Source organism: Haliotis rubra, unplaced genomic scaffold, assembly GCF_003918875.1.
Source record: "Haliotis rubra isolate DU_JTF1 unplaced genomic scaffold, ASM391887v1 Scf298, whole genome shotgun sequence".
In the NCBI taxonomy this organism is placed as follows: domain Eukaryota; kingdom Metazoa; phylum Mollusca; class Gastropoda; order Lepetellida; family Haliotidae; genus Haliotis; species Haliotis rubra.
Window position 1 is genome coordinate 1,057,878 of NW_025766966.1, and position 20,912 is coordinate 1,078,789.

The window sequence follows — 20,912 nt, forward strand, 5'->3', positions numbered from 1 at the left end:
GGATAACAAGGCAAGTGTTTCAGGATGGTCTGGGATAACAAGGCAAGTGTTTCAGGATGGTCTGGGGATAACAAGTCAAGTGTTTCAGGATGGTCTGGGGATAACAAGGCAAGTGTTTCAGGATGGTCTGGGGATAGCAAGGGATGTGTTTCCAGGATGGTCTGGGGATAACAAGTCAAGTGTTTCAGGATGGTCTGGGGATAACAAAGTCAAGTGTTTCCAGGATGGTCTGGGGATAACAAGTCAAGTGTTTCCAGGATGGTCTGGGGATAACAAGTCAAGTGTTTCAGGGTGGTCTGGGATAACAAGGCAAGTGTTTCCAGGGTGGTTTGGGATAATCAAGGGATGTGTTTCAGGATGGTCTGGGGATAACAAGTCAAGTGTTTCAGGATGGTCTGGGGATAACAAGTCAAGGGTTTCAGGATGGTCTGGGGATAACAAGTCAAGTGTTTCAGGATGGTCTGGGGATAACAAGTCAAGTGTTTCAGGATGGTCTGGGGATAACAAGGCAAGTGTTTCAGGATGGTCTGGGGATAACAAGTCAAGGGTTTCAGGGTGGTTTGGGGATAACAAGGGATGTGTTTCAGGATGGTCTGGGGATAACAAGTCAAGTGTTTCAGGATGGTCTGGGGATAACAAGTCAAGTGTTTCAGGATGGTCTGGGGATAACAAGTCAAGTGTTTCAGGGTGGTCTGGGGATAACAAGGGATGTGTTTCAGGATGGTCTGGGGATAACAAGGCAAGTGTTTCAGGGTGGTTTGGGTTAACAAGGGATGTGTTTCAGGATGGTCTGGGGATAACAAGTCAAGGGTTTCAGGGTGGTCTGGGGATAACAAGTCAAGTGTTTCAGGGTGGTCTGGGGATAACAAGTCAAGGTGTTTCAGGATGGTCTGGGGATAACAAGTCAAGTGTTTCAGGATGGTCTGGGGATAACAAGGCAAGTGTTTCAGGATGGTCTGGGGATAACAAGTCAAGTGTTTCAGGATGGTCTGGGGATAACAAGGCAAGTGTTTCAGGATGGTCTGGGGATAACAAGTCAAGGGTTTCAGGATGGTCTGGGGATAACAAGTCAAGTGTTTCAGGATGGTCTGGGGATAACAAGTCAAGTGTTTCAGGATGGTCTGGGGATAACAAGTCAAGTGTTTCAGGGTGGTCTGGGGATAACAAGGGATGTGTTTCAGGATGGTCTGGGGATAACAAGGCAAGTGTTTCAGGGTGGTTTGGGTTAACAAGGGATGTGTTTCAGGATGGTCTGGGGATAACAAGTCAAGGTTTCAGGGTGGTCTGGGGATAACAAGTCAAGTGTTTCAGGGTGGTCTGGGGATAACAAGTCAAGGGTTTCAGGATGGTCTGGGGATAACAAGTCAAGTGTTTCAAGATGGTCTGGGGATAACAAGGCAAGTGTTTCAGGATGGTCTGGGGATAACAAGTCAAGGGTTTCAGGGTGGTTTGGGTTAACAAGGGATGTGTTTCAGGATGGTCTGGGGATAACAAGGCAAGTGTTTCAGGGTGGTCTGGGGATAACAAGTCAAGTGTTTCAGGATGGTCTGGGGTTAACAAGGGATGTGTTTCAGGATGGTCTGGGGATAACAAGGCAAGTGTTTCAGGATGGTCTGGGGTTAACAAGGGATGTGTTTCAGGGTGGTTTGGGTTAACAAGGGATGTGTTTCAGGGTGGTCTGGGGATAACAAGTCAAGGGTTTCAGGGTGGTCTGGGGATAACAAGTCAAGTGTTTCAGGGTGGTCTGGGGATAACAAGTCAAGGGTTTCAGGGTGGTTTGGGGATAACAAGGCAAGTGTTTCAGGATGGTCTGGGGATAACAAGGCAAGTGTTTCAGGATGGTCTGGGGATAACAAGTCAAGGGTTTCAGGATGGTCTGGGGATAACAAGTCAAGTGTTTCAGGATGGTCTGGGGATAACAAGTCAAGTGTTTCAGGATGGTCTGTAACAAGTCAGGTGTTTCAGGGATGGTCTGGGGATAACAAGTCAAGTGTTTCAGGATGGTCTGGGGATAACAAGGCAAGTGTTTCAGGATGGTCTGGGGATAACAAGGATGTGTTTCAGGATGGTCTGGGGATAACAAGGCAAGTGTTTCAGGGGTGGTCTGGGGATAACAAGGGTGTTTCAGGATGGTCTGGGATAACAAGTCAAGTGTTTCAGGGATGGTCTGGGATAACAAGTCAAGTGTTTCAGGATGGTCTGGGGATAACAAGTCAAGTGTTTTCAGGATGGTCTGGGGATAACAAGTCAAGGGTGTTTCCAGGATGGTCTGGGGATAACAAGGATGTGGTTTGGGTTTTTCAGGATGGTCTGGGATAACAAGTCAAGTGTTTCAGGATGGTCTGGGGATAACAAGGTGGTCTAGGATGGTCTGGGGATAACAAGGCAAGTGTTTCAGGATGGTCTGGGGATAACAAGTCAAGTGTTTCAGGATGGTCTGGGGATAACAAGGCAAGTGTTTCAGGATGGTCTGGGGATAACAAGTCAAGTGTTTCAGGATGGTCTGGGGATAACAAGGCATGTGTTTCAGGATGGTCTGGGGATAACAAGGCAAGTGTTTCAGGATGGTCTGGGGATAACAAGTCAAGGGTTTCAGGATGGTCTGGGGATAACAAGTCAAGTGTTTCAGGATGGTCTGGGGATAACAAGTCAAGTGTTTCAGGATGGTCTGGGGATAACAAGGCAAGTGTTTCAGGATGGTCTGGGGATAACAAGTCAAGTGTTTCAGGATGGTCTGGGGTTAACAAGGGATGTGTTTCAGGATGGTCTGGGGATAACAAGTCAAGTGTTTCAGGATGGTCTGGGGAGAACAAGTCAAGTGTTTCAGGATGGTCTGGGGATAACAAGTCAAGGGTTTCAGGGTGGTCTGGGGATAACAAGGCAAGTGTTTCAGGGTGGTTTGGGTTAACAAGGGATGTGTTTCAGGATGGTCTGGGGATAACAAGTCAAGTGTTTCAGGATGGTCTGGGGATAACAAGGCAAGTGTTTCAGGATGGTCTGGGGATAACAAGTCAAGTGTTTCAGGATGGTCTGGGGATAACAAGTCAAGTGTTTCAGGGTGGTTTGGGTTAACAAGGGATGTGTTTCAGGATGGTCTGGGGATAACAAGGCAAGTGTTTCAGGGTGGTTTGGGTTAACAAGTCAAGTGTTTCAGGATGGTCTGGGGATAACAAGTCAAGTGTTTCAGGATGGTCTGGGGATAACAAGTCAAGTGTTTCAGGATGGTCTGGGGTTAACAAGGGATGTGTTTCAGGATGGTCTGGGCATAACAAGGGAAGGGTTTCAGGGTGGTTTGGGTTAACAAGACAAGTGTTTTGGGATGGTCAGGGGATAACAAAGCAAGCATTTCAGAATGGTTGGGTTAGCAAGAGAAGTGTTTCAGTTATGGTGGTCAGGGATACCAAGGGGAGAGTTGTAGGATGGTTTGGTGCTGTCTGTTTTATTTACAGAGGGTCTGAAGATAGCTGGATTATGGCTGAATGCAGCTTAAAACAAAAACAAACCAGCCATCTTAATGTTGTATTTACTGATATCATATTATGTTTCAGCATGGAGATTTTGACCTCACGAGAAGTGGACTAGGCACAAAAACTTCGCAAAGCTTTGTTCGTGGATCTAGGTCTACAGAGATGGAGGAAGAAGACAGGAAACTGACAAAAAGGGAAATAAGGTGAAACATGTGATGACATATAAATACACATACACACATTGAAAATGGTACCCTTCCCCATGACCTCAAATTCCAGTGACACCATACTAGTGATGCGTTTTGTGCTCTGGGAATAACTAGAGATATCTCACAGGTTGTCTCGCTCTATACCAGAATGATTTTATTCAATATTGGACCTCTATTGTACAAAGGATAGTGTGGAAGTCAGTCTGTTTTTAACATGCCACTTGACATGAATGGATGAAGTGTTTTATTCTGATAAGTGTTTTATCAACCCCCAGAGATGTAACTCGTATCCGAACTGAATACTGATGGTTCGTTAAAGTCATTAATTTACTTATGTTTTCTGCCCAATTTCCTGATAGTCAGTGAATGACAACCAGCATCTCTTGCAATAGCCTTTAATGACATGCCAGCATTCTGTACACCAATGACTCTCCATCTTTGAGCAAGTTAAAGAAACCTTGTATTTGCTTATCAACAAAAATCAATTGATGTTCTAAGTTATTGAGCTGTAAAAACAGTTACTTAAACTTGTTGTTTCCTTAATGATTGGTACAGTATTTCTCAGTACAAAAGAAACTATCAAAACTGAATAATTGTGTTTTTGTGTTGTTACAGAGAGCTAAAAGTACGAAGATCTGGCTCGCTGAGACAGTTTCCAAAAGTTGCCTATGGCTTGGCTGCTGGTACACTAGATCCTACCCTGCAAACCAGCGATGATTCTGATGACTCCACTTCAACATCATCGACATCGACCTCGTCATCATCGTCCTCGTCCGCCTCATGTACAAGACCGTTCCGAATGTCAAGGTATTGTTGTAACTATGACCATCTGGACAAGAGAGGAGTGAGAGAATATGTATACTCTCAACAGAGGTTGTTTAAATATGGCAGCCATTGTTTGCTGGTAGTAGAGGTGGAATAAATGGGAATCAACAAAATCTTCTGATCCATTGGTGTTGGCAAAAGGAACTGATATGATCATATGTGGTTTTCAGCTGATGGTTTGTAATGCTTTGTGATGTGCCGTCATTGGTCGTATGTCTTGTTCAGAGTTTGCAATTTGTAGCCATCTAAAATATCAGGAAAACCCAAATTTGTCGTTCAGAAATGCACAGATACTTTGAGGTATACTTCTGATGAGGTGACCAATGTCATCATCCCTCCTGTTGTTCCTCAGACTTAATGTCCAGAGACGCTTATCGACAATGAAGCTAGATTCGTCCAACAATGTGACATTAGTCCAATGTAGATTATGACTCTGGGCGAAAAACCATCAGTGAACAGAGCTCCAGATAAGATTTAGCTCATGTGGGTACTGTACCCACTGTATGTTTTTGGAGTGGGTATTATGAATGTTGAGTGGGTATTTCATTTTTCCTTACCCACTGCTTTCAAATGTGTGGGTATTTCAGTGATTTTACTCACCTAAGTATTATGTCAGTGAGTAAGTTTACTAAGCAGGTATGTTCTGCCTTATGTCATACCTAATCAAAACCAACTTAACTATAATGGAAATGATTTCATAAAAAAATCACTCATCCTATACTAACAGTACAACTTGATAGCAATCGATATCTTTTTCATTACGCAAGCGATTTTTATTAATATATTCCTTAATATTTTCCTTATAAACTTTTTATGTATCTAACATTTTAAATGCGTAATTGGTACGCAACAATTATTTTTCAATGCGAAATTGGAAATTTTCTATGCGTATTTTACCCGGATACGCAGCTTATCTGGGCCTCTGAGTGAAGATGTGTTCACACCATCTGGTCATGTGCTCTCACACCAGATGCCTGTTCATCTGATATCTCAGTGTGCAACTCATTTCCTAATGTCATCCTTCTGACAAGGCTGTACTGGGCAGGAGTTGTTGACAAGTATCCATGCTTTGGCTCCCAGTGGGATCCCAAGGCAGACACCTACCACATATTGTCTCTGTCCAGGGAACCATGGGCAAAGTAAATCCACAACATCTTGTGTCATCTGTCTTACAGTCCCAAACATATCCCACAAAGCCCATGCCTGTCTAGATTTCTGTAATTTTAATGAAGAAAGTTTCTTGGCTCCTTTTGATTTTATTTCATTAAGATGGTTTAGGAACTGTTCTGAAAAATTTGGTCATTTCAGAGACCAGTGTATGTCTGTATCCTCTGCTATCAACCTTTTCAGGAAGACTAATTGTTTGATCTGTTCAGTGTTTAGGACAATGCCTACAATATTGTTTGCATTACAGCAATCCATACGCAAAGGTTGAAAGAAAGGTCATCGTACGAAGGTGAGCTAGTTTTGTACCCCATGGTCGTCAACAGCAGTGTGGGGTAGTGAGTCGTAGTGAGACATTGCATGGGATATGTATGGAATAGTTGTAATGACATGTTCTAAACAGCAGAACCAATAAACTGGCAGTTTTTATCTTATATTTGCACTTCCATCATGTTAAGTTTTCTTGGATGGATTTTTAAAGCAAAGCAAATTAATTTAGGATTTAAGAGAGGTTTTCCTATGATTTGTTTGCATGTTCTGAAATGGAAATATTAAAAATTTGCTTGGTACTGTCTAGTGTTGGGAATTGGTTATATTCTCACAATTGATGATTGGTTCATAACAACCAATCAATCTTCGAAAATAATTGGTTAGCGTCATTTATTAAAATTTTCCTGGTTATGTTGTTAATGCACAAAAAATATAGAAAAAATATGTAGTTCTTTCAGGGTTTTTTCTTTGCAAATTGCACACAATGCATTACAAATGTCACATCTTTACAGGATGGCTAGTATGTCAGGAACATAAATTACCTGGAGTCTCTAAGATAAATTCTAGCACGACAATGTGTGATACTCGATTCTGATTGGCTGAGAGCTCATCAAAACCACACTTAAATGACAGTTTAGGGACCGCTAATTAAAGTGACCGATTCACGGCTTATGAATACAACAAACTCGTTGACCCTATTGTTTGTAAACAAACATGTCGGACATCGGCAATTTCTATCTCGGCAGCATCTTTGGTGTTTTTGAAGTAAAAAGCGAATGGTTTGAAGAAGAATTTCTTGACCCTAATGCCAGTGAAGAAACTACAAAGCTGGAAAATCCGCCAGCAGCGAAAAGCGGCAGTATATTCAAAGCGGGTCCAGATCTACGTGTGTTGACGTCGACAACACACGTCGGCCCACACGTCCTAACCTGACCGCTTCCGTCCCGGCCGTAATGCCCACTTCCACTGTCCATGTATCCCACATAAAACGTGGCATGTCAGGTCTTTTCCAAATTGGGAATAGTAGGGTGGTTATCAACAATTATTTCTGTGAATAAAGTTAGCGGCGACTAAACTTAGCGAGTTCACGGCCTGCATTTGCTATGTGCTTGGGTTCACTATGGTTAGGGGGCGTCGGGATAGCCTAGTGGTTAAAGCATTCGCTCATCATGCCAAAGGCCTGGGTTCGATTCCCCACATGGTTACAATGTGTGAAGCCCATTTCTTGTTCTGATTTGCTTTGATGAATCTGAGAAAACAGTCTTAAATCATTTCCTCCAATTCCTGATGTGCAGCACAGAGTGGGGTGATAAATGCTACATGTTTGTTCCATATCAAACAATAAAGTTATGAAGCCTGATCGTGGACCTCTTCTTTTAACATTGTGGAAAGGAGTAAGTTGGTGCCTTAGCCAAAACACAATTATTTTTCATGTTTTAGAAATAGCAGTAAACGACCATCCTCCCTAGGATCGTCTGGTACATTACGACGTAGCAGTGATCGTGGTCTCAACACGACACTGTTGGAGATGGGAGGGTCGTCGGAAGAGGAACAGGGCATAGCTGTACGGGAAGCCATGAGCAGGCTGATTAGTGATGGTGAGTGTACAGGAATTGTCTAGTTGAAAGGGTTACCATGACTACAGTCACAGGGTGTGGTGAGTGTATAGACAGGGTGTAGTTGAAAGGGTTACCAAGACTACAGCCACCGGGTGTGGTGCTTGTATAGACAGGGTCCAGTTGACAGGGTTACCAAGACTACAGTCACAGGGTGTGGTGAGTGTACAGGCAGGGTGTAGTTGAAAGGGTTACCAAGACTACGGCCACCGGGTGTGGTGAGTGTATAGACAGGGTGTAGTTGAAAGGGTTACCAAGACTACAGTCACAGGGTGTGGTGAGTGTATAGACAGGGTGTAGTTGAAAGGGTTACCAAGACTACAGTCACAGGGTGTGGTGAGTGTATAGACAGGGTGTAGTTGAAAGGGTTACCAAGACTACAGTCACAGGTGTGGTGAGTGTAGAGACAGGGTGTAGTTGAAAGGGTTACCAAGACTACAGTCACAGGGTGTGGTGAGTGTATAGACAGGGTGTAGTTGAAAGGGTTACCAAGACTACAGTCACAGGGTGTGGTGAGTGTAGAGACAGGGTCCAGTGGACAGGGTTACCAAGACTACAGTCACAGGTGTGGTGAGTGTAGAGACAGGGTCCAGTTGACAGGGTTACCAAGACTACAGTCACAGGGTGTGGTGAGTGTATAGACAGGGTCCAGTTGACAGGGTTACCAAGACTACAGTCACAGGTTGTGGTGAGTGTATAGACAGGGTCCAGTTGACAGGGTTACCAAGACTACAGTCACAGGGTGTGGTGAGTGTACAGGCAGGGTGTAGTTGACAGGGTTACCATGACTACAGTCACAGGGTGTGGTGAGTGTATAGACAGGGTCCAGTTGACAGGGTTACCAAGACTACAGTCACAGGTTGTGGTGAGTGTATAGACAGGGTCCAGTGGACAGGGTTACCAAGACTACAGTCACAGGGTGTGGTGAGTGTACAGGCAGGGTGTAGTTGAAAGGGTTACCATGACTACAGTCACAGGGTGTGGTGAGTGTATAGACAGGGTGTAGTTGAAAGGGTTACCATGACTACAGTCACAGGGTGTGGTGAGTGTACAGGCAGGGTGTAGTTGAAAGGGTTACCAAGACTACAGTCACAGGGTGTGGTGAGTGTACAGGCAGGGTGTAGTTGAAAGGGTTACCAAGACTAAAGTCACAGGGTGTGGTGAGTGTACAGACAGGGTCCAGTGTACAGGCAGTTACCAAGACTACAGTCACAGGGTGTGGTGAGTGTACAGGCAGGGTGTAGTTGAAAGGGTTACCAAGACTACAGTCACAGGGTGTGGTGAGTGTACAGGCAGGGTGTAGTTGAAAGGGTTACCAAGACTACAGTCACAGGGTGTGGTGAGTGTACAGGCAGGGTGTAGTTGAAAGGGTTACCATGACTACAGTCACAGGGTGTGGTGAGTGTACAGGCAGGGTCCAGTTGACAGGGTTACCAAGACTACAGTCACAGGGTGTGGTGAGTGTATAGGCAGGGTCCAGTTGAAAGGGTTACCATGACTACAGTCACAGGGTGTGGTGAGTGTAGAGGGAGGGTCCAGTGGACAGGGTTACCATGACTACAGTCACAGGTTGTGGTGAGTGTACAGGCAGGGTGTAGTTGAAAGGGTTAACAAGACTACAGTCACAGGTTGTGGTGAGTGTAGAGGGAGGAGTTGAGAGAGGTCCAGTGGACAGGGTTACCATGACTACAGTCACAGGTTGTGGTGAGTGTAACAGCATATATAGCCACAGGATCTCTTCTTTTTTCACCTGACGATGTGTACCAGACTCTTATAGCACTGTTGTTTGACAGTAAAAGTTTGCATTGTGTTCGACATAAGTTTCCATCTGACTTCATTTATACAACACATATTCTGCAAAGTTTTTATGAGTCTCACTTGATTACTTTGCCCAGCCATCTGAGATGGTGATGGTTTGACTATAATCTCTTGCATGATGATGCAGATACACCTGATGAAACTGAGACACCTAGAACACCCAGGGTGCCCCAAGTAAATGGACATCGCCACGCTGACAAAGAAGAGGAAGAAAGAGATGAAGAAGTAGATGATGAGGAAGATCAGGAGGCAGAGAAGAAAGTGGAAGAAAAGGGACGTCCCTCTTCCAGTAGGCCAGAAAGTGCACTCAAAACAGCTATGAAGAGAGAGGAATACGGTTTGTCGCACACCAAGAGTCTGAGGTTTAGGAAACCAACTGTGGACAGTTCAGATGATGATGACAACCAACAAGTGAACCATAGAGAACAGGTCAAGGTCGATGTCCACCATGAAAAGGTGAGTGTGAACATCTGTTTACCAAATAGTTGTATGCTCCCCAGGGAGTTGAGATTGACAATACGATGTGCCGTTGAGATTGACATCCAGGGAACGAGGGAAAAACAAAAGCGCCTTTGAGCAGCTGAGCTGAGCTGGATATCGGCGCTATACAAATGTTAGTATGTATGTGTGTAAATAGAAACAAATGCTTTGACTTCCGTGCAGACATAGTGGAGTTTGTAATAGCACCAAGGCTGCAGCATTTAGGATTTTGGATTTTGCTTTCTCGTTCAAGGAAATCTGTTGTAGTTTTCAGATGTCTTTGTATGGCAGGTTCAATTTCAATGATTGGAACCATTCAATATTATCAGGTCATGCTATTGGTTGTTGTGACGTTCTGTCATAGGAGGCATCTGATATTTTGACAAGAGGTACAAGCTAAGATGCTTGGCAGTTTTAGAATGGCATGTGGTGTGCGATGTCTTGTGGTGGTGCTTGAGTGGAACTTGAGTGGAGAGTTGTTTGGCATTGTTGTATTTCTGCATACTCATGTTGATCTAAATCAATCAGAAAAATGTTAACAAAAAATACTCCCCCAATATGGGGTATCATTGGTTGATGAAGTCAAAATTATAGAAGGATGTAGGAATCAAGACATTCAAATTAAGATACAATTTTGGGTGATGCTGTACTGTCAGTGTGCTCTTCCCATTATCTGAAGGGGTGTTCTGGTTGACTTCCCATTGTGGACACATTGTCCTATGTGATGTCATTGCTTGATGGGGTGTTGCCAATGCACGATACTTATCATGTGTATGTAGACAGTAAACTTCTCAGTATTGTAACTGTTTCCAGCTGCCACGCAGTGATGACAGCCAAGAGTCGGAGTTGGAGGATACAGAAGATTCAGATTCAGATTCTGAGAGAGAATCAAGCCACGAGGAGACAGACATACCGTAAGTCCTTGTTCTGTTGGATGACGTACATCATGGATCCGGAATAGAGGGCATGTAGGTGCAGAAACAAATCTTCATTTGGTGACATGTTTTCATCCAAAGTATACATTAATTTGACTAAAGTCTGGCTGGTATCAGGAAATTGTTTCCTGAATTGTGTTCAATCATCTAGCAACATTGTGTTTTAAATGCACATTTAACGATAGTGTTAAGACCAGCTAGCGAATGTTCATGTCATGATGTGAGGGCCTTAGCTGCCCCATGATGACTTCTGACAAACTGTTCAACTATCAGCAACCATAATTTCTATAGTGAGCGAGTGAGTATGGTTTTATGCCGCTTTTAGCAATATTCCAGCAATATCACGGCGGGGACACGATAAAAGGGTTTCAACATTGTACCCATGTGGGGAAACGAACCCGTGTCTTCGGCGTGATGAGCGAACACTTTAACCTCTAGGCTACCCCACCACCCCATTGTTGTTATAGGTGAAATCTAACAATGTACTATAAGGAGCTAATCCCACAATGTTAAATACAGCTAACATCTGGATAGTATAGTTGCTGTATTAAAATCATGACAATTAGGTAACTGATTTACAAATAGCAGTGTCATGCAACATTAAACATCATGACATCACAAAAGACTGTGATGCCAGGGTTTTCACATAAGTCAAACAGATAGCAACCCATCATTAGGGAATGCAGACTTATGGTCATGCAGGTCAACTGTACATTTACTATGGCCCGGAGATTCTGATAACATGGGGCATTTTTGTGATAATTCTATACGTTTTAGTTCTCATTCTTAGCTATGTGAGTAAGTGAGTTTTTTTAGCAATATTCTAGCAATATCATGGCGGGAACACCGGAAATGGGCTTTACACATTTTACCCATGTTTGGAATCGAACCCTATTCTTTGGTGTGATGAGCGAACACTTTAACCACTAGGCTACCCCATCTCTACTCTTTTTTTCACTATAATCATGTGAATATTTTGTGACCACAAGGAGCGGACCTCCGCCTGTCCCAACTCAATCGCCACCTGTCTCCCCTAGCAACACGTATGAGACACCAGTGGCTCAGAACATGAGAGAGAACTCATTGTACAAAGATGACAGACTACGGGAGTCCACGGGACATTATGCAGATATTGACTTTGGCACTTCTGCGCTGAATTTCGACAAGGTGAGATGGCCAACTCTATTGCTGAGTTCCAGAATAAAATGCGTCGAGGACCTAACTTCTTCCACAGTTCAGATGAAAGTGAGGCTGATAAAGCTGTGTGTGATCCCAGGAAAACTGGTGTTCCAGCGTCTGAGAGGTTTGGAGGTTCGTTGTAGACGACAGTGGCATTGATAGTGGTAGCTTAGCTTAAATAATCATCCTTCGATTATACCCTAACAGTTTGCAATTAAGTTGTTTTTAGAAGTAGTTGCAATATTACTAATTTTGACATATTTGTAAATTTCAATTCCAATAAGTAGCATTTTACTAATAATGAGGTCTTACTCCACCAGGTGCATTTCATATGATGACTGTCTTAGTGTTCAGATATTAAAATGATGCCCTTCTTTTAAGACTTTTTATAACAATATTGCAGATACAGAGAGACTATGAGTAAGTAAATGCTAAATGTTTGTTTATATTTATTGAAGTTACTCATGATGACATTGTGTACAGGAGGAGGATGGGAAGTGTGACGCCTAACAGGGGTTTAATTATTGGTTCAGCTAATGATACACTGTATTATCTTGGTCCACCTGCAATATGTCTATGACAACATGTTGTCTATCGTACACAATTGATGGCATTGCATTAGTAATTTTTGGTCGAATGCAGGTTTCAATTTTATGGTTTCTTTAGCTCAGCAGTTAAGAAAAATGTCTTCTTCACAAATTCAAAACAAGTATAAAGATTCATCTTGGTTGTTCTGATGTTAATGATTGGTTGAACCATCTCCAGCAATGCTCTTGATATTCAGGTTGATCTATTGACCCACCCTATCTCTACACCTAGCCCTCAGTTGCAGTGTATCAGAGACACTGACTCAGCCTATCTCTACACCTAGCCCTCAGTTGCAGTGTATCAGAGACACTGACTCACCCTATCTCTACACCTAGCCCTCAGTTGCAGTGTATCAGAGACACTGACTCAGTTGCAGTGTATAAGAGACACTGATCTGTATCTGTACACCTAGCCCTCAGTTGCAGTGTATCAGAGACACTGACTCACCCTGTATCTCTACACCTAGCCCTCAGTTGCAGTGTATCAGAGATACTGACTTACCCTGTATCTGTACACCTAGCCCTCAGTTGCAGTGTATCAGAGACACTGACTCACCCTGTATCTGTACCAGCTCAAATACTTGTAATGAGTTGAGTGTGATGTATTTATACTGCTAATTTAGTCTCTAATGTGAAAAAAAAAGATGTGAAAGAGTATTTATACATGTTGCCATTGCTAACAAACATGTTACAACTTTATCAGTAAAGTACAGATTCTTGTACTTTTTTGGTTCATATGGACCATATGGGACTCACTCCAAAGTGTTCTACAATTTGTACTTTTCTGTTTAATCCCAAATGTAACACTTTTAAAAGGTTTTGTGTATTCATGTGACAGCTTGATTTCATATTTTATCATTCTTTGTAATTAATATTTTATTTCTGAGACCCTGTTACAGACAAAACCAGACACCCACGGTAGTGCTTGGGCCCATTAACCAAGTGTTGAATTTATGAACTTATGGTCTATTTTGCTTGTAGTCAATAATTTGGATAAGCTCTTCCAATTTTCATGAAACCTGTAATATTGGGCCTATCGTTGGACTTATATTAGCCTGATATGTTCCAACTTTGTAGGGGAGGATGAAAGCTGACTCTAAGAAGTTAATATTACTGCACAGTAATGTCATGTATGAACACAATGAAAAGAAGTTTTGGAACAAGAGTGAAGAGAAGTAACTGCTCATATTTAAATAATATTGGACAAGACGACTTAAGGTCTGTGAAAAAATGAATGAGTTGGTTTATCGACAGTCATGAGACAATACATGCTGTATATCTACAGGGCTGGCTAATGGTTTAACCCCGGGATCCATTCTCATCAGTTTTGTAATCTCCTGATCTAATCGACCAATCAGAATGTTATTTTCAAACAATGTTGGTTTGCTGGTATCAACAACATTGTAGTCAATCCCATTTATTTTGGTATTAATGAGACGAGATATTCAACATTTAAAGATTGATGGACAAGAGAAACCTGAAAAAATCCTTCTGATTGAAAGGATTTCTTCTTTTTATCTTCTTTTACTGATTACCTTTTTCCTTACCTTATGTTTGATTGGTTGGTAGAATGTGAATGAAAATCAAGGGCAGATAATTCAAGATGGAGAATAACATGTGGGTAGATAGGGGGGTGATGGTTTACTTAAATGTGACCCAGGAGATATAGACGGTGCAGACATTATTATTATTGATAAGGAATTTAGATTGGTAACACAGCTTTGAAGTAATTGAGCAATATCACATACATTTGCAAGAATAGGACCAATTCGTAGATCAGTGCCACTGAGTCTGTCAACCTCCAGATCTTGAGGTGCTGCTAGCTTGTGTTGAGTGAATCAGTGCTAGCAGTGTTAAAACTGGGAATGCTGAAAATGACTTGAAGTGAAAATTAAATGTATGTTCCAATGGGCAATTGATTGAAAACAGAGCATATATTTGTAGAACTTTCTTCCTTGAGACGATGCAATTATTTATTCATAGAAAACATTAAACCTTAATTCATAACAATTCACATCATTTGAGTCCTAAAATGTTTGATGATTCAGGAAAAGTACTCACTTTTGTGCATCTTACCATCACCAGTATTTGATTGTGAGCACTTCCAATGATAATATTTCAAGAAATACATATTCTATAACCATGGCAATGGGTTTCTTTGAAACAAAATAACCTTTTTAACTGTCATATTCTGTTTAGCTGAAGAGTGTGACTAGATTATATAGAATACAAACTTCTCTAATTTGTAGCAAACAAGTTTTCTGATCAGAAAACTAAACGATTTGAGTAACTTCCTTGCATCACCTGTTTTATTTACATGAATGAGTTTGGACATGTTTAATATCACTGATAGTTATATCTATACACCTAAACAATTTGACCCGTGAAGATCCTGGTTAGAATATTGATCTTCAGTAACCTATGTTTGTTGTAAGAGGCGACTAACGGGATCGGGTGGTCAGGCTTGCTGACTTGGTTGACACATGTCATCGGTTCCCAGTTACACAGAGCGATGCTGCTGCTGTTGATCACTGGATTGTCTGGTCCAGACTCGATTATTTACAGACCTCCGCCATATAGCTGGAATATTGCTGAGTATGGCGTAAAACTAAACTCACTCACTCACTTAAACAATTTGAGTAACTTCTTTGCAACACTTGTTCTATGTCAATAAATAGGTTTGGATATATGCTGATCACTGCTAGTTATATGATGTGTATACATGAATCTAATTTCAAACATTTCACTAATCAAGCGGGGACAAGCCGAAGTGAATCTACAGTGTATGAGACTATCAGACCTCAAGACTCTGGTGAGACTCAGCAGTTGAACAACACTGCCCAATCAGGAGAAGATGCTGGAACAGCTCGATCAGAGAGATATTCCGGAGATGAGAGTGAAATGGAAACAGACCGAGGATTGTCCAGAGCAGAAAGGTGATTTGTAACTCATTATTATCATTGTAGCAGAAATACTAACAGCTTGTTCTCTGGGAAGGAAGCTTGTAAGGTGAAGAAATCAAAGAACCAAATGTGATGTAGTCTTCAAAGAGTGTCTGTCAATAGTTGTCAGTGACTCTTCTTTATCAATAAGGAGTTGTCTCCCTTAGGAGTGTCAGGAACCAGTGATCATGGGTTTGAATCCCAGTTTATCCTGATTAAGGTTTGTCATTGGTCACCAAAAAGTGGTATATTTGGTTGATATGGGTACAATGTGTGAAGCCCATTTCTGGTGTCCCCCTGCCGTGATATTGCTGGAATGTTGCTAAAAGCGGCGTAAAACCATATTCACTCACTCACTTTTCATGATTGTTGTTGGAGTGGTGCTGTAGCCCAGTGCTTAAAGTGATTGTTCATCACGTCGAAGGCCATGGTTTGATTCCCCAAATGGGTAATATGTGTGAAGCCAATTCCTGGTGTCTCTCACTGTGATATTGCTAAAAATGGCGTAAAACCCAACACTCTCACTCACTCTTCATGACTGTTCCAGAGAGCAGCAAATGCTGAAGTACCATCATCAGTGCAAGCAGGATGAAGGGGAGCCTCAAGGGGAGCCTCAAGGGGAGCCCCAGGGGAGCCACAGGGGGAGCCGGAAGGGGCACAGGAACAGGAAGTGACGAAGGAAAAGAAGTCCCGGACATGTGTCATCTCCTGATAAAGATGTCCGAGTGTTTACATGATGCCAATAGTGCTGTAGAAGCTCACCTGCACAGAGAACATGGATAGAGAACCTGTGATAATGTTTTATCATAATGTATAGCACCAAATTTGTTATAAAGAAAATGTGATATTATGATATATAAAGGCTGTTACTATTTTAATTTTATTTGACAAGTTATTGTAAAGTCCATTATAATTTTTATTGGTGTTATGATATATATAATATTTCCTAGTGTAATGTCTATATGTATATGTGTAACATTTTCTGTGATAGCTCATTGGTGGCCTTGTGGTGATCTTGTGGTCCAAACTGCCACTATTTGCATTGAAGAGTTGCTTCCCTTAGCTATAAGGATCCACTGATCTGTGCTGAAACGATGTTAGTTCTCATAGTTTAATATAACTGGGCCAAACAATGTGGCAAAAACTGATCATGATGACCACAGGAGTAACATGTGTTAAGCTGTAATTGTGATTGTGATTGTGACTTTGATTCCATGTCAGAGCCAACAAAGCCCAAGTATTGGTAAAATAGAGAGCGTCAGCTTCATTCAGTCTTAATCATTGTAGCTTTAATTTTGTTGTTATTTTTAACTACACTATATCTCTTTGTGTAATTAAGACAATTAGAAAATGTTTTTACATTTTAGACATTTGTGTTGTATAGGGGGGTATTGTCATAGAGCTGCATGATGCTGCATTTACTGTGGTTCAAACGGTTCACACAGCATCTCCTAATGTATATTATTTACTGTTATCTATGTTTTTAGATGAGCCTGGTTAACTGAATATGGATACAATTTTTCATTTTCAGCATGTTTTTTTTATTAACTTGGCACAAACATGAATACATGTATTGAATATTCATGTGTGAATACTTGTATGCAATAATTGAAGGGACTTCTTACAGCAAATACAAGTGTTTGTGGTACTGACAGGCATGTACTGGTGTGTGTGGTGAGTGTGCTAAAAGTGTGTGTGTCTTACAGCAAATACAAGTGTGTGTACTGGGTGTGTACTGTCATTGTCATCATGGGAGGTCAGTTGTGAGACTGTCAGAGTTTGTTGAAGTTTGATAAAATATATTAATATAAAAAATAAGGGACTGGATGGAGATTGTGGATGGGAAGGGGTGGGGTTTGGGAAATTATGAGGGTCATGAGAAAATTGTTATTGTTATTCTTGTTTTACAAACATCAGCACAGACAATAGTTGTAGGTTTTTATTTTGTATTTATTCAAATATGCTTACCAGAAGAGATGCATGTGTTACATTTTCTTTATTGGTCAAAATGTTAGATGCTTAGACATACAGTATAAACTGCTGGGCTAAGTAATATATTCACCCATTTTTGATGTTGGCTAAAAATGAAAAAGTATTAAAATGGTTATTTAATGAGGATATGTTTGATATTGGTATAGTTAAATTTTAGGCCTTAGGTTTTCAGTGTTTTGATCACTGTTTCGGCCTAGCTTGGTTTTGATAACCTTTGTCAGTTTATTTGTGGACGCAGTTGTCAGGTGTATAGTTTCCCTTGCCAGGCATTATATTTGCATGGATGGAATTGATGTAGGTTATGTATCCCTTGTGGACTTGCTAGTTATTCATAGACGTACTGTAAATCATGTAAGTAATGAACCCATCTAGCAATGCAAGTCCTAGCATACAATATACGAGGAAGTTGATGTCTTTAATAGTGGTTATATATTTTGTACTGAATGCTACAATATATGTCTTTGTTATTTGTTTTGTTACCTGTTTTTGTTATACATATTTCAAATTATTTTCAATATTTTGTTTGGGATATATTTATGTCTCTTGTTTCTTTAGTTGGTTTCTGTTCAGCTTATAACTTGAAATTTTAGTATATGCTGTATATGTTAAAACTTGCCCAGCTGTGTATAAAGGGCATCTACAGCCATGACTGTCCACCACCCACAAGCATGTGACAGTATAGGGATCTGAGTGTGTGTTGCGGTGTTGTAAAAAGAACTTAAAACACCTTGCAACAATGGAATTTTGTCATGCACCTCTTGCTTCAACCCATTTATTTATTTGGAACAAGGTCAGTAAACTAAGGTTATAAGGAAGTCAAAGATACCACATGGTTTATTTTCTTATAACCGTAATTCTATGCATTTGATACAAGTGGCCAGGTCCAAAACTGTTCTTCATATCAGTTAGTTCATTATATACATGTTTCTTATAGATGTAGTTTGCTGTATTTTTGTTGATAAGGTCCAAACTCCACCCAACCCTTCGGGATGCCAGATGGCCAGTCAAAAAACGATATCGCATTATAAGACTTGATATATTAGCAATAACATCATTGGATTTGTGCTTTCTTCTGACAGTTTACTTACATTAACCTATCCATTATAGTTATTTCCCACCTCAAAGGTGCCACCTAGATATGACATTCAGAGCATAGAGTGCATTTGGTAAGAGATTAAAACTGTACCAATATATTAAAACTATAAACAGATAAAATTGTCCTGTAATGTTTGATTTCGTGACTCAATTTTGCATGACTGTATGAGCTATTTCACTTTTGACAAAATGATGACAGCATGAATAGTGTTCGTTTGTCCGACTGCATCATGGTGTAGATCATTAGGTGTAATGTCACTATCACTGGGTATAACAGTGCCACTGATTTCTAACTCCAATAACCACAAACATTGAATGTCCAGTCTGTGCTACCAGAATGAACACCAAATTCTGCTCCCTGTCCTGTTGACTGAAAGACGTAGACCCCCATGACATACCAATACATGTCATCACTGGCATTGGAATTCTCAGATGGTGTGTGGCATAAACAGGGAAAAAAATTGAGGATACCGAGGCCATGATTCCAGCTGGTATCAGTAGAGCTGTAGAACCAGTCCCCATGTCCTCAAACAATAATGGTAGATGTGTGTTACAGGCAAGGCAATCTGGATTTGTTCTTGAGTTGCTGGTGCGACCGTATGTGATTGTGGATTACCGTCTCCAAGGGTGAAGTCAGGCGCGAGTGAAGTAGCAACTTCATGCCGTGCCCGTTGATGTCTAGTTACAGCAGCAGAGCATATTCCTCTTGCAGTGGCCACTCGGTTCACCAGATTTCAACTTTATTAAAACGTAGAAGGAGCTGCAGATTGCTGTTTTACCACGTCCTGTACTTCCGGCGGAACTCGGTAATGCTCTTACTGAAGAAGGGAACAATTCATCCCTTGCAACCATCTTGACAAATTGGGAGCGAGTTAAGATTTTAAGCCACACTGTCAGTATTTCAGCCATATTGTAGACACATTGAGATCATGGGAAGACAGTTCTAAGGTATGATCGCAACACATGGATATTATCTTGAGCGGAGTGATCTAGTTGGGTGATATGGTGTAAGGAGATCCGAGAGGTATTTTGGAGCTAGACCGTTTAGACACTTGAAAACAAGGGAGCAGGATTTTGTAGTCGATTCTGAAGCGAATTGGAAGCCAATGTAGGGTTTTGAGGGCAGGAGAGATGTGTTCAGTCCTTTTAATTTGACAGATCAATCGATGCGGCTGAATGTTGTGCCTTCTGTAGCCTGTAGAGGACTTGTTTTGGCACACCAGACTGCAAAGAGTTACAATAATCCAAGCGGGATGTTATATATGCTTGAACTAGAGCTTGTGCAGATTTCACATCCAAGTATCGACGGATCAAACCAATGTTGCGCAGATGGAAATAACATTGGCGACAGACATTGCGAACATGGGGTTCCATGCTGAGGGCAGAGTCAAAGATTACACCAAGATTGCGAACGTGTGGCCGCATTTTTATTGCAGATTCACCGATGCAAAACTGGAAGCAGAAGCTTTTTCTGAAGTCGAAGAGGGTGGAACACAATGAGCTCAGTTTTATCATCATTTAATTTAAGATATTTCGATGACATACAACTCTTGATACAATCAACACATTCTTCTTCTCTTAAAAAAGGAGAACTTGGTTGAAGATGCGTCAGATGGCTTGAAGGATAGAGTAGACTTGCGTGTCATCAGCATAGAGGTGCATACTTAAGTTGTAGGACCTTACAATATCACCGAGGGAAGATGTGTAGCATGTGAAAAGTAGGGGGCCTACAACGGAGCCCTGAGGCACTCAAACTTCAAGTACGTTGCCTCTGACCTTTCACCCTGGATGACAACTGCCTGCCTCCGGTCTGTTAAGTAGGAGACAAAAACCACCTTAATGCAAGATCTTTGACACTGAACCTGTTTTCAAGGGTAGAGAGTAACACAGAATGGTCAACAGTGTCAAAAGCAGCTGAGAGATTCAGCAATACAAGAATGACCGCTCCATCGGTGTCTATTCCTCTTAGGATGTCGTTCTGAACCTTCAGCAACGCAGTTTCCGTGCTGTGGAAGGATCGGTAGGCAGATTGGCACTCTTCATAGAAGCTGTTTCTGCTCATATGGTCTCTGAATTGAGAAGCAACAATACGCTCAATCAGCTTAGAAATGAATGTCAAATTGGATATTGGTCTGTAGTGTTTTAACAATTCGTGATCGAGATTCTTCTTCTTTATGAGGGAGTGATAATTGCAGTCTTCAGTTGATCAGGCATTACACCTTGGCTTAGCGAACTGTTGGTGATATACGTAGAGATAGGAAGAAGAGATTGAATGGTTTGTTTCAGGAGCCACGTTGGTAATGGGTCAAGCAAACATGATTTCGCTGGACATT

The 20,912-nt window shown here is 41.5% G+C and overlaps 1 protein-coding gene and 1 long non-coding RNA gene across 2 annotated transcripts in view; one reads left to right on the forward strand and one right to left on the reverse strand.

Annotated features, from left to right (window-relative positions):
* The window catches only part of LOC124282313, a 39,198-nt gene extending 22,231 nt beyond the window's left edge, over nucleotides 1-16,967 (forward strand). Inside the window, exons 7-15 of the mRNA XM_046718276.1 lie at nucleotides 3,549-3,670; nucleotides 4,292-4,483; nucleotides 5,916-5,957; nucleotides 7,376-7,533; nucleotides 9,497-9,825; nucleotides 10,663-10,763; nucleotides 11,774-11,951; nucleotides 15,306-15,486; nucleotides 16,040-16,967. Coding sequence (XP_046574232.1) covers nucleotides 3,549-3,670; nucleotides 4,292-4,483; nucleotides 5,916-5,957; nucleotides 7,376-7,533; nucleotides 9,497-9,825; nucleotides 10,663-10,763; nucleotides 11,774-11,951; nucleotides 15,306-15,380 — 1,197 coding nt within the window. The 3' untranslated portion in view covers nucleotides 15,381-15,486; nucleotides 16,040-16,967. The remainder of the gene's footprint in view (nucleotides 1-3,548; nucleotides 3,671-4,291; nucleotides 4,484-5,915; nucleotides 5,958-7,375; nucleotides 7,534-9,496; nucleotides 9,826-10,662; nucleotides 10,764-11,773; nucleotides 11,952-15,305; nucleotides 15,487-16,039) is intronic.
* A 72-nt stretch (nucleotides 16,968-17,039) lies between these two features.
* On the reverse strand, nucleotides 17,040-17,309 carry LOC124282314. Its single transcript, XR_006900125.1, has 2 exons — nucleotides 17,206-17,309; nucleotides 17,040-17,175 (listed from the first exon to the last, which is right to left on the reverse strand). It is a non-coding gene; the product is annotated as an uncharacterized LOC124282314 (long non-coding RNA).
* Nucleotides 17,310-20,912: the final 3,603 nt, after the last annotated feature.